Genomic DNA, 14,909 nt, shown 5'->3' on the forward strand with positions numbered 1-14,909 from the left:
CAAAAATTCCACACGAAGAACACGCATTTTGTTGCTCACAACTAAACTGACCATTTTTATTGGACTCAAAGTGGGATATTTGGTGAAACTGACAATTTTAAGAGGAACAGAGTGAGTAAGTTATATTTTGAGAGCTTTAAAAATTGAAAAATATTTCAGCACAAAGAATTTTTATTTATTATAAAATTTATAATTATAGTGCAGTCAGAAAGAAGCCTCCGTGGCTCAGGCGGCAGCGCACCGGCCTCTCACCACTGAGTTCCGTGGTTCAAATCCCGGTCACTCCATGTGAGATTTGTGCTGGACAAAGTTGAGGTGGGACACTTTTTCTCCAGGTACTCCAGTTTTTCCTGTCATCTTTCATTCAGCAACACTCTCCAATATCATTTAATTTCATCTGTCAGTCATTAATCATTGCCCCAGAGGAGTGCGACAGGTTTCAGCAGCCAGCACAATTCCTATCCTGACCTAGTCAAATGACTGGAAACAGGCTGTGGATTTTCATTTTCAGTGCAGTCAGAAGCAAACTGTCACTTTGACTCATCATATCACTAGACACAATTTATTTTAACAATTCTGAAAATGCTTTCATATTCACAGAAATGCAAACAATTATGTGAAAAATTCATCTTGGTATTAACAAAGCTTTAAACGCATCAGCTGTTACGTGGGATTTTTCAGATGTCCAGAGTTTGTTCTTCTTCTAACGCCATATCCCACACATGTGGAGTCGCAGGTGCAAACTGTGTCGCACATATAAAGTTGTCCATGTTTTATGGGCGGATATCCTTCCTGACATCAACCCTATGTGGAGGAATGTAATCAATATTGCCTCCAAATAAATTAAACAATACATCACTACACTGATAAAGAAAAACCTATTCAAAGTACGAATGTTCCCCTTAAAGCTACATAAGTCTTGACCAGGGGCATATTCTCCTTGAATGCAAGGCATTCATTGCATGCGTTATGATAACACAAAGAACTGTCTGATGTACGATTTTAGGTTGTTTCAAGTCAAATATTAACAATTTCATCTCTCAGAAGTTCAAAAGGTCCGCGCAATTGTACTAGTTCCATTGCTTGACTACGTGTGGTGCTGGTGTTGTCTCGCCGTCTATTCCACTCTAGAAAGAAAGAGACAGCAAATGGAGGAGTTAAGGATGTAAGGCATTCAATCTTAAAACTGCATTCGGTGGCAGACGTAGTTCTGAAATCCTCCGAATGATGTCGCTGCAATTGAAACTTGGTCAGAATTTGTCACCCCATACCTGTGCTACCCTCTGCCATCTGTTAGCAACTTGGAGAAAGTTGGCATGTATAAGTTTGCAGCGAACGGGACCCACAGATTACCCCCCAGCGAGAACCCAACGTGACGAAACTGACCAATGCCACTGGGGTGACTTACCTCCAGTGCTTGAGTTGTGGCTAACTAGTGAGTTAATTCACTGTGTGTTTTGCTGATTTAGCGAGTTCATTCTGTGTGTGCTGTTCCTGTGCTATTCGTTGTTTTTGGTGTTTTATTATATTTTGTGCACATGTGGTATCAACGATGGACGAGTCTAAAACGGATATAAATTTAAAAACAGAAAACAGGAATTGTGTACGCACATTCGATCCAGAAACTTACAGTAAAGCTGTTCGGCTCGAATTCACTTACATGTAATTAGGGTGAGTAGAATTGAAATTTACTTAATACACTGTGTTACCTGCATGGTTACTAGTTGCATGCCTCAGTGGAGATTCCAGGATACGCCACTGGTCTTGACCCATATTACTATTGAACAAACATGAATATCAGTCAAGTTGCTCATCTACACAGAAAAGGATACCAACTCCCAGATCAACTCAAAAACAATGGCTGCTGTAGAAACGACAAAATAGTTTGCCATCAACCAAAACATTTTTGATGTGTTATTCACTTTAAAGTGTGGATATGTTATTCGGACTTCATCAATGGTTTAAATTAAGACTATAAATTGTGTCATATCAGTGTTTATATCATTACTGGTTATATGTGTGCTTATGTCTTCCAATTGGAGCATGGCTGAAGATGACCCAATATAGATGGGGTCGAAACTACAGTAGTCCCAGTGTTATAAGACAATATACAAACTAATAGTATTGAATAGGCGGACCCTTCCTACCCTTTGATAGTTGATACTGACCATTCAGCCAATACCTGGAATTTGTACAAATGCGAGAAAACTCTTTCTACACAAGCATTTGTTCCAGGAAGAGAAAATTTTAAAATCCGTCATTCACAGTGATATTGAAAAAATGAGAACATTTCAACAGTTGAAATTGCTACGAGGCATAATTATTAATTTTTTTAGCTAGTTGCTTTACGTCGCACTGACACACATAGGCCTTTTGGCGACAATGGGAGAGGAAAGGCCTAGGAATGGGAAGGAAGCGGCCGTGGCCTTAATTAAGGTACAACCCCAGCATTTGCCTGGTGTGAAAATGGGAAACCATGGAAAACCATCGTCAGGGCTGCTGACAGTGGGATTTGAACCCACTATCTCCCGGATGCAAGCTCACAGCCGCGCGCCTCTAACCGCACAGCCAACTCGCCCGGTAGTTACATATTGAGATGACAGTGAGGTGTATATTTTGGATTACAGAGAAAAGTAAGATTATATAATGGTGAGATAGAGCACGAGATACAATGTGAGTGAACTCAACCCTCATGAGCAAGAGCTCAGTAAGCTATTTTCTTGTGCTCAATATAGCATGTTCAATGCTGGCTGAGGGCAGCACATTTTTGTGTTAATCAACCAATCACTTTTTTAAGGCAAGAATATCCTGACGCAAATGCGATAAACTGATATAACTTGAAAACAATATTCTCTCACCCAAGGGTAAATAATGCAAGTATTGAGCTCGAATTATTATTATTATTGTTATTATTATTATTGTTATTATTATTATTATTATTATTATTATTATTATTATTATTATTATTATTATTATTATTACTTGTAATGTATGGCTATGAAGTGTTTGCATCCAATTAGCATTAGTATTATTATTATTATTTACGTGGTCGAATGATCGCAGTGTTTGTGAGGTTATGTCATGAAACATGCACTGTATATAGACATTTATATGAGTTCAATTAATGTAAGAACATGTATATAATTTATTATTACCTGTATATGGGATTTGTTATCCGCTATAGAACTGTGTAACACACTGTAACAATCAGAATGGCACTAGATCAGACGAGATGGTGGTAGAATATTCTGTACATTATAACCATGTTAGGAACTCTAGAATTTACGAGAAGGTATTTTTGTAAGAAGATGTGCAATGTTAGAAGGATCCACCTTTCAATACTCCGTTGTAAGTTGAAAGGTGGATCCTTCTAATATTGCACATCTTATTTCTCTATTCAATACGGAACGATCATGAAGTTTTTAACTTTAAAAGGTATTTTTGTAACGTATCTTTCTAGAAGCCTGGCCAGGCACCTATATAAGGAGGCGGTCTTGCCGGTAGCCACGAGTTATTGTTAGCAAGAGTCATGGTTTAACAAGAGTTGTTCTGATCAGACGTGCGTCGTGCTAACGAGTGTTTGATGCATGTGAATTAATTTAGTAAAGTTGGTCGTTGACATGCAGTGGTTGCAGTCTCCATGTTGAATTGGTAGGCAGCTGTTAAAATGGTGGGTTGTTGATGTTTTCGGAGTGAAGTGTTTTGTTGTGACGGCAGTGATTTAGGTTATGTGTATTTAATTTGTAAATAATTGTGAATAAATCCGTGTACGCAAGTTGACAGTATTTTGTGTGCGTCATTGTGGTTACATCAATCCAAAACCCAAAATGCCATGCATATCAGAATCAAAAATAACTTTGGTGCATATATTAGATGTCAACTAAGCAAAGACATATCTCGGCCATTCTAATAGGTATTACTAATTCTCAGTTTAAAACAATACTCATTCCTCCAAAACTGCCTGGCATATCAAATTAAAATATTACATGAAGTTCGATTCCATGTCCTAGATGTTGAATAAGAAAAGTTTGAAAAATGCTTACTCCCTAGGGGAAAAAAATGGAAGTTAAGATGCAGAAACAAAAATATTCTTACAGTTACAAATTCTTAGCAATCAATCAATCAATCAATCAATCAATCAATCAATCAAGTCCTGATCTGCATTTAGGGCAGTCGCCCAGGTGGCAGATTCCCTATCTGTTGCTTTCCTAGCCTTTTCCTAAATGATTTCAAAGAAATTGGAAATTTATTGAACATCTCCCTTGGTAAGTTATTCCAATCCCTAACTCCCCTTCCTATAAATGAATATTTGCCCCAGTTTGTCCTCTTGAATTCCAACTTTATTTTCATATTGTGATCTTTCCTACTTTTATAAACACCATTCAAACTTATTCGTCTACTAATGTCATTCCAAGCCATCTCTCCGCTGACAGCTCGGAACATACCACTTAGTCAAGCAGCTCTTCTTCTTTCTCTCAATTCTTCCCAACCCAAACATTGCAACATTTTTGTAACGCTACTCTTTTGTCGGAAATCACCCAGAACAAATCGAGCTGCTTTTCTTTGGATTTTTTCCAGTTCTTGAATCGGGTAATCCTGGTGAGGGTCCCATACACTGGAACCATACTCTAGTTGGGGTCTTACCAGACTCTTATATGCACTCTCCTTTACATCTTTACTACAACCCCTAAGAATCTATATATATAAAATAACATGTCTCGATTGACCGATTCATCAATGCCGAGCCAAAACTACTGGACATAAAGAAATGAAATTTTGGGGATACGTTTATATATATGTATTTGAGTGTAGGTGCTCACTAAGGAAGGATTTTTGATATTCCATTGCTAAGGGGTGAATTGTTTAAATGAGTATAGATATATCTCAAAAACCGAAACGTTTATAGACGTAAAAGTTGGCATGTGGAGTCTCCTTTAAAAATAAACAGGCTGGGCTGAGTGGCTCAGATGGTTGAGGCGCTGGCCTTCTGACCCCAACTTGACAGGTTCGATCCTGGCTCAGTCTGGTACTATTTGAAGGTGCTCAAATACGTCAGCCTCGTGTCGGTAGATTTACTGGCAAGTAAAAGAACTCCTGCGGGACTAAATTCTGGCACCTCGGCATCTCCGAAAACCGTGAAAGAGTACATTACTATTTATTAAAAATAAAGGTTTTTGAAAAATCCCCTTAAGGGGTTGAGAAAAGATGAAAAAGAGGTTGATACCTTTTCTGAGGATACTTATATCTCAAAAAACTGAAGATGTTACAGACATTAAAATTGGATGATGATGATGATGCTTGTTGTTTAAAGGGGCCTAACATCGAAGGTCATCGGCCCCTACATTAAAATTGGAGTCCAATGCTGCACTGGGGCGAAACGCTGGTAATTTCACGATTGAAAAATCCTGAAGACAGAGCTTGAATGTTTTAACATTTTCAATTGATGAAATTAAATTATGGTTTCCTCATAGGAAACTTATTTTTTGATTAAAATTGGTATTTGGAATCTCCTTTAAAAATAAAGAAACACATTTGTTTTGTTTTTGGAAAATCCAATTAATGGGGGTGAACAGGAGAGACAAAGTGGGTGAATTTAAAAAAAGACTATCTACAGTATACATCAGAAATGTAACATGTTACAGACGTGAAAATTAGTATTTGGAATATTCTTTAAAAGTAAAGAAACATGTATTTTTTTGTTTTTTTGGAAAATCCAATTAAGGGGGAGGGGTAAAAAGGACTGAAAAGGGGGTTGAATTATTTTTATTAGGATACAGATATCATAAACACTGAAGATGTTACAGAAGTGAAAATCGGTATTTGGACTCTCCTTTAAAAATAAAGAAATACTTTTTTTTTTTGCTTTTGGAAAATCCACTTAAGGGGGTGAATTATTTGTATGAGGATACTTTATCTAAGAAAACTAAAGATGTTACAGACATGAAAGTTGGCATTTTGAATCTCCTTTAAAAATAAAGAAACGAGTATTCTTTTGTTTTCAGAAAGTCCACTTAAGGGGGGGAAGGGGGTGGAAAGAAATCTAATTATTTTTATGAGGTAATTATATCTCAAAAACTGAAGATGTTACAGACGTGGAAATAGGTATTTGGAATCTCCTAAATAAAGAAACATTTATTCTTTTTCGACTTGGGAGAAGACTGTTTCTCACATGTACAGTTCTATGCCACATTGTCATCTTAGCCCCAAAAGGCAAAACCAGAAACGTGGTATACAAAGAGTTTCTGGGTAAATGAAACTCAATTTTTTGGTGAGTTTTTATACTTCAGGAATTTTTCAGATAATGTCTTAATACAGTATCGAGGAACGATTACTATTATCAAATTACGAAATCCATGCGAGCGAAGCCACAGGTAACTGCTAGTTTACATATATTTGTCCACCTATTCAATACAATAAAATATACATCACGTCAAATAATGGCTCTTGTACAAACATGATGTCTAAAAGAAATGTTTCGACCTATGTTAAGGTCATCACCAGCTTATGATATAAGAGATTCGACATACACTTAAAAAAATAGTATGCACATTTAAATAAAACTAATGAGAAACAAAAGTTTTTCTAGTATACAAAAAAATTTACAAGGAAAAAGGCTTAAAATATTTAACAAAGTTTTACAATCTTGTTGTGATTAATAATGGTGATTTGACTAGAAATGTACTTGATGATGCAATGTTGTTTAAAGGAGCCTAACATCTAGGTTAGTTGGATTAAAAGGTGCTTGGCTACAGGAGTATCACTGGTATTAGTAGACTATTGACAATAGAAATGTCTGATGTGATCAATCGTCAATGTCGGAACGGAGTGTGAAATTTAAATTCCGTGTTTCTTCAATGAGGATTAAATATGTTAAGCAGATTTTTGCTGTCTCCCCATTGGATAAGCTGTTCCAGTCGGGTTGATGTTGAACTTTGCACTCCAAATTTGTTTGACATCAATATTGAAATTCCACATCAAGGTTCCTTTTGTGTATACTGCATGTGAAATATTTTTAAACATTCCATCCATTATGGGTTTAAATTAGGGTTAGCTCCTAGAACAAATATATTAATTCCTCCAAATCTGTTGATGTTCAAAACTGAAATTTCACATTATGGTAGATTAGATTATCATCACATGTTAAATATGAAATATTTCAAGGAGTTGAAAAAGCGGTAAGCTTAAAAAAAAAAAAAAAAAAAAAAAAAATTAAAAAAAATTTTAAAAAAACACAAAACTATTGATGTTCAAATTTTACATGATAGCTGCTGTGTTACATCCTACATGTTAATAAAGAACAGTTTGAATTTAAAACATTTCACTCTTAAGAGGTTTAAGTGGAGTTTACCTTCACAAACTAAAATATCATTGTTCCGAAATTGTTTGACGTACGAACTGAGGGTGTGTTCTGTAAGCTCCACTGACACAGATATCTCCAAAATTGAAAACGTTGAAGGAGAACATCAAGTTTAGAACTGTAGCACAGCATCTGTATCTTGCTAGTAAACAACGGAAAGAAAAAAAAAAAACAATAAACACTATCATATTATTAAAAAGTATTTCTGGTGCCTTGGCATGGGACTTCAAACCAGGAGGATTTAAGTTCAATTCAACATAACAACAGCTCTTTGTTTTAGATGTATTTATAAAACTTGATTATTAAAAATTTACTTATGTTCCATGAGTATCCTAAAACATTCATTTCAAATATATTTCTAGTAATATACTAGGAATGTTATTTATCCTGGACATTTGAATATTTCTGGAAGCCACCAGGGATATTTCTAAACATTTTAGAATATTTCCAGAACATTTAATCATTTTAGGACAATATTCTGAGAAAATTCCTGAAATATTTTGTGCTATTAAATATGAAAAGACACGCTGAGAGGTGGTTAGTCCTGATATTGAGCGAGATTTGAAGTTTGAGTTAACTTAGTGTAGTACTGCTTTCCACTGATTTGAACTGTGTATCCCCCTCCAGAACTTACTAACATTACGAATACAAGCGATGTTATGATGCCCATCAATGCTTCTGAAGTACGAATACCAATACATATGCACCATTCCTATGCTGCTCACACACAGATCCTAGATTTCCTGCTCAATGAGTTAATTAAATATTCAAGTTACAATGAACAGCTTTACATAGAGTAATAATTACTGTACCAGTTTTCTAAATTCACTTGCAAAGGCTGATTTTTGTAGATCAATAATTAACCATCCATAATTCTTAACTATAGAGTTTTATAACTATCCTGTATGCTTTATTGATAAGTCAGGTGCCAAGCCTCCAAAATCCAGACCTATTGTTGACATTATTAATCACTCTAAAAAAATTAAAAACTCCTCTATGAACAGACTTGGTTAAATAAAGTATGATATGATTGACACAACATAAGGTAATATACATTAAAGTAAAGCGTTCAATGAAACATGTAATTAAATAAAGTAACCAGAAGCTAGCAAGCATTCTATTGATGATAAACCTTACAGAAATTGCATAGATTCTTAAAAAAAAAAAAAAAATAAAAAAAAAATAAATAAACAAACAAACAAATAAATAAATAAATAAACAAACAAACAAATAAACAAATAAATAAACAAACAAACAAATAAACAAATAAATAAATAAATAAATAAATAAATAAATAAATAAATAAATAAATAAATAAATAAATAAATAAATAAATAAATAAATAAATAAATAAATAAATAAATAAATAAATAAATAAATAAATAAATAAATAAAAACCCACCACCTAAATCCATGTAAAAGTTGAAACATGCACATCACTACCTAAATCCATGTAAAAGTTGAAACATGCACATAACATTACTCCAAATTAAGTATGGTGTGTTACCAGCATCAACAACAGCACGTGGAAGGGCCAAAACACCACTTCCTGCCATTTCACCGGCTATAAAAACAGCTGCTGACAGGACTGAAAGGCCCTTCGATGTCCGCTGATTGGCATTACTTTTATTGAGATGAATTGCTTCCTGAAATAAATAATTCCATATCAGTTAAATACATATCTGTAATGAGATGTAATCATACATAGAAAGATAGCAACACAGAAAAAAATAATGGGATAAACATCATAATAATTATCATGATTATAATCAGTATGGGAAGTATCTTCAATATTTAGCCCAGAGGCTGGTTTTTTATCCTCAACAGCTCTGCCATCAGCTGTCATAGATGGACGAGACATCACTGAAGAGGCATACTAAGGAAATGAGGAGTAAGATAGTTTCTCCGTTGTTTTCATCACTGAGCCAGAAGTTACTTTACATATCAGTCTGTCAAGCCCACTGAAATGAAAGCACCAACCGACCCTATGAGCAACATTTTCACACCATTCACAATAGGGACTGGCTGCATACAAATGACTTTACTAGCATCCCCCATACCTCAAGTCACTTCATATCCACAAAGTCAAGGATGAAACTGAGACAAATCAATGAAGAAACAAATCTGATCTAGCCCATACAAGAAGACATAGTGCACCATAAACTCCAGGTCTTTCCAGCAGAGGCAGTGTGGGAAGGAGCTACAGAAAAAAGAGAAAGGACAAAGACAATCTCTGTATCTTCATACACTGTCCTCTTCATATACCTAGGTAGACACACACTCACACTCACTCTCTCTCTCTCTCTCTCTCTCTCTCTCATCAGTGCCAGTTTTTTAACACACGTTTCTTCTCAGCCCCTGATGAGCTTGTGTCCGTTTCCCAGTTTCATCAGGAGAGCAGGCTGTAACATGAACTGAGGGACCATCTGACTGATCTTTAGTGTGGGAAGTGCAGCATAAGAAAAAGCCAGATAAACACAGGAAAAGGGGCAGAGAGAAAAGGTGGTAAACGACTAGGAATGCAAGACAAAGTGAAGGAACCCAACAGGTCAATATAAGCAGTGTGAGAAGTGAGAAGGAGTGCAATACCGCCACGGGTTTTTTCGGCCAGAGAACATTCCATCACTGGAAAATGAAATGTGGTGGTACCTTCACAGAAACAAGCATAATGCACAGACCACTGTCTGCTTCTTTGCTCTAAACATTTTTGTTGCTCATACAGGCCTACTTTTAACAGCAGCTTTTGAGAGTAAAATTGAATTTGTTTAAGTGCATAGTTTGGTCAGTATTATCTCTGTCCTAAAATATATTCGAAGACAATTTTTTTTTTTTTTTTTTTTTTTTTTGAAGTTTGTAACAATCAAGTTTTTATGGTGGCCACTGTTGTCAAGATCTGCACAGATATATATAATCCTTTTATTTTTGTCATACAAAAACATGGTTACTGATAAACTGTTTTGGATACAGTAAGATAAGATACTTACACAAGAGATTGTGTTTACCTTTCTACACAGAAACAGTAACAGATTTTAGACTGTATGCATCCAGATTTGACACAAGAATGTGAACATTCTTTCAGTGCAATGAATGTAATATATTCACCTGAAAGAAAAATATTGCAAGTGGAAACCGTCATTATATTTTCTTATTTTCATATCCGTACTGATGAATCTGACAATTATATAATGGAGATAAATCCACCTAATCAATACTACTTGTTACAAGTACAATATATCTGCAGGACCAATTTTGATCTACAATCGATCATCCTCAGCTAGTTGAGAACATAAGATAAAATAACATATACAAACCATTGAACATCACTTAATCTAAGAATGTAGTTAAAAAACATAGTAAACAACATTAATAACAGGTTAAAACCAATAAGATTTGATTGTCATGTCCACAGATCCCTTATAAGGTTTGTTACACTTTTGTGTTGGAGTTCTGTATCTTCTTCATGATTAAACTGCGTTTGAAAGGTCCTTGTATGTTACTAATGGAACACTTCCTATCTTGTGTAATGCTTACGCCGGCGAAGTACGAATTTTTCAAATATGCTAATGAGCTACGTTACATTTAGTGCTAGCAGGCTGTCCTGAAGCCAAAATGGCTTACATTGGTTTTGTTTACCCTTCTAAATTGGTACACATTGGCTTGTGAAGACTGGTCGTGTTCTATTATGTAAGTTGTCTTAGTTTTGAGCTCTCAGGTAATTGTGGAATTTGGTTGGTGAGGCCGGATGCTTGTTGCCTGAGAACAGTTCATCAACATCCATATTTTTTCAGGCCCTGATGAGCCTGTTTCTGCTTTCTAGCTTCATCAGGAGAGCAGGCTTCACCACTCATTGAAGGGCCATCTTGACAGATCTTCATTCTTGATGTAGGAAGTGTAGGATAAAAAGAGAGCCAGGTAAATATGTAGGAAAAGGGAAGAGATAAAAAGATAAAGATGAATACAGGTGGAAAGAAAGGACATCAGAGTGTGAAGACATGGAGAATATCCTTTCCGTTTTCTTTCTATTTCTCCTTTTTCCAACACTGACCTGTCATTATACAGGGTGTATCTGTGATGATGTTACAAACTTTAAGGGATGATGGAGGACGGCAAATGGTCAATTTTGCCGGGCTGAGTGGCTCAGACGGTTAAGGCGCTGGCCTTCTAACCCCAACTTGGCAGGTTCGATCCTGGCTCAGTCTGGTGGTATTTGAAGGTGCTCAAATTCGACAGCCTTGTGTCGGTAGATTTACTGGCACGTAAAAGAACTCCTGCGGGACTAAATTCCGGCACCTCGGCATTTCCAAAGACCGTAAAAAGTCATTAGTGGGACGTAAAGCAAAATAACATTATTTATTATTATTAATGGTCAATTTGAGATAAGGAACCGTAATCCGGAAACAATTGAGTCAAAAGTTAAGCAAAATTCTACTCATTTAAGTCCGTTTACCTGCACAAGTTTCACAAGCTGTTCCATTTACAACAAATGTTTGAAATGGCATCCCCCTGCATCAACGCAGGCATGGCATCATTGCACAAAGTTCTAATGTACCCGTTCAAATCCCCCCCCCCCCCCCCCCCCAGTGTCGTCTGAACAGCATCACAGGTAGTGAGATTCTTGCCAAGAGATCCTCTTTAGTCTCAACAGGTGTCTCATACACAAGGCTTTTCACATGGCCCCAATAGAAGAAACCAAGTGGAGTGAGATCAGATGAATGAGTGGGCCATGAAACAGGACCTCCTCTTCCTATCCATTTTGCAAGGAATGTCTGATCCAGGTGTTCATGAACCCTCAGTCCAAAGTGAGGTGGGGTTCCATCATGTTGGAACCACATCCATTGATGAAGGGCATGTGGGATGTGTTCCAGGAATGTAGGTAGTACATCTCTGAGCACCACTGTGTACACAGCTGCATTTAGGAGGGGGGAAGAAGAAATTATTGAAACGATTAATTATTAATAACTTTTGACACTAATGTTTCCGGACTACAATTCCTTATCTCAAATTGGTCCATTTGCGTCCACCATCATCCCTGAAAGTTTGTAACATCATCATGGATACACCGTGTATTGGAAAGAAACAAACGAGAGTCAAATCAAGTTGCATAAAGATAAGAGCATGAAAAGAACACATAACAGGATGAACACAATGACAAGTCAGAGTAGGAAGAGTGAGCAACAAAAAGAGAAGACAAGGACAAGGTCAGTCTCTGCATCTTCAAATAGATAGGCTGCTTCTCATCAATCCTTGTTTTTCTCCCTTTTCATGTTTTTGGTGTTTGTCCTGTGTTCCTAATCTGACCACCTGTCTTCAGCTTTGTCTTTTGTTTCTTCCCATTTCTTGTATTTATGCAGATTTCTCTGTATCCTACACTTTCCTGGTCAAGACTAAAGATATGTCAAGATGGATCCTCAGTGAGTATTTATGCTGCCCTCCTGATGAAGCTGGGAAGCAGAAACAAGCTCTTCGGGGGATGAGAAGAGATGGACGTAGAAGAACAGGGATTGATGAGGAGAGAGCCTGTTTGAAGATGGCAGTGTATGAAGATGCAGCAATTATCCTTGTCCTTTTGTGTTTTCATGTTTAAATGAGTGTTGATGCCTGCCCTCCTCATGAAACTGGGAAGCAGAAATGAGCTTCTCAGGAGCTGAGAAAAGTGGATGTAGAAGAACTGGAATTAATGATAAGAGAACCTATATTTGTTGAGGTGGTGGTGGTGATTATTGTGATTATTGTTTTAAAAGCAAGTACAACTAGGCAACCATCCTTTATGAACACTAATCAAGAGAGAAAAAATGGAAGGGATCTGACACTTCGAAAAATGATCGGCCAAAGAAAGACTAGGGCCACGAAAGGCGTGAAAATGAAAGCCCCCTAGGCCTTGATACCTAATATCATCAGGGTCAGAAAAGAACAGGGGTTGATCAAGGGAGGTCAGATAGGATGGATGAAAGTGAGGAGCCTGGCACGAGTAAGTGGAAGCAATGCAGGGACTCAGCTACGGGCCCTGTGATCACCAACCCACACTCCCAAGTTAAGAACCACTATTTTGTGTTCCTTTTCTTGTTCCTCCTATCTGTCTATACATATAATTTTCTTACAGTGGATAAAGAAAGAGAACTAATAAGAACTGACAATATCAGAAGCATGGCAGTATAGAAAAACAAGAAATTACACCTTTTTGCCGTCAAACTGCCTCTCCTAGATCCACCAACATAGCACATGCACAACTCTAACCCTTATTTCAATGAATGATTTCCTTCTTGTATTGAGGACAATGAAATTGCCTAACAAATGTGCTATAATGAAGAAAGTGCTAATGTAAAAATAAAAAATACTGGAAAGAAAACCTAAAAATAAAATTCAGTGATAATATCACTGACAGCATGGTGACAGCAGAAATCATAGATTTTAAGTTTAAAGTTAACAATGATGAAATAGTGGTGATTAAGGTTTTCATCTTCCTTGGTTTTAAAAGTAACCATGAAGGTAATTACAACCCTGAAATAAAGCAGCAGTTGGCACTTGGAAAGAATGCAATGATATGCTTGAAAAATATCAGTGAGGGAACCAAATGTAGACCAATCAATAACGTTGTTTTCCCTATAGCAACTTATTGCTGGAAAACATGGACCCTGCTGACAGAAAAATCAATGAATTTGAGCTTTGGTGTTGGCGGTGTCTATGAAGAATACCGCGGACAGCCAGAATTAGTAATAAGAAAATCTTGAACGGAGTACAGTGAGACTAAAGCTATTCAACCTTGGCCACATAATAAGAAGTATCTCCCTGGAAAAGGATGTCTTGCTCAGAATGGTGGGTAGCAAAAGAGGAACTAGAAGGCAAAGATCACATTGGTTAGTTGGTATCAAGGAGATACTGGCATGACGATTGTTGAACTAAATGGAGACACATGATCATAGGATGACCAAGAGCCATACGCAACTGAATGGATGAAGGGTTTGTCTGTTATATCTTCAGCTCAGAGGCTGGCTGGATCCTCAAATAGCACCACTGAAAGTTACACAGTTCTTATTAACACACCACCACACATAGGTCTTATGGTGACGATGGGACAGGAAAGGACTAGGAGTGGGAAGGAAGCGACCATGGCCTTAAGGTGGAGCCTCAGCACCTGCCTGGTGTGAAAATAGGAAACCTTGAAAATCATCTTCAGGGCTGCTGACAGTGGGGCTTCAAACCCACTATCTCCTGAATGCAACTTGATTAGCTACATGAAGCACCATAATTGAGGCATGACGAGGACTATGTAGTCTACCATGGATTTACTGACTAGGCCAGAAAGTGCAAATTCAGCATGACCAGATCACAGAGTGCACCTTTCATAACATTGATTTGTGATCTAAATGTAATTTCTCAGCATCACCCATACCTCCACACCTTTTATACTGTTGCAGTTACAAATAAGATTGAAATTTTGATGGAAGCTACATTTTGCTATGGCCTGAACCAAGAGACAGATGCAAAAATACTGTTTCCATCAAGAAATGGCAATAGGCAGAAAGAGAAAAGAAAGATAAATGTGTTGTCATAC

At 36.8% G+C, this 14,909-nt stretch overlaps 1 protein-coding gene across 2 annotated transcripts in view; it reads right to left on the reverse strand.

Moving 5' to 3' along the window:
• The window catches only part of LOC136872705 (uncharacterized), a 98,523-nt gene that overhangs the window by 73,316 nt on the left and 10,298 nt on the right, over positions 1-14,909 (reverse strand). For both annotated transcript variants that reach the window (XM_067146529.2, XM_067146530.2), the window contains exon 2: positions 8,865-9,003. In XM_067146529.2, coding sequence (XP_067002630.1) covers positions 8,865-9,003 — 139 coding nt within the window. The remainder of the gene's footprint in view (positions 1-8,864; positions 9,004-14,909) is intronic.

The sequence above is a fragment of the Anabrus simplex genome, chromosome 4 (genome assembly GCF_040414725.1).
Source record: "Anabrus simplex isolate iqAnaSimp1 chromosome 4, ASM4041472v1, whole genome shotgun sequence".
Classification (NCBI taxonomy): Eukaryota; Metazoa; Arthropoda; class Insecta; order Orthoptera; family Tettigoniidae; genus Anabrus; species Anabrus simplex.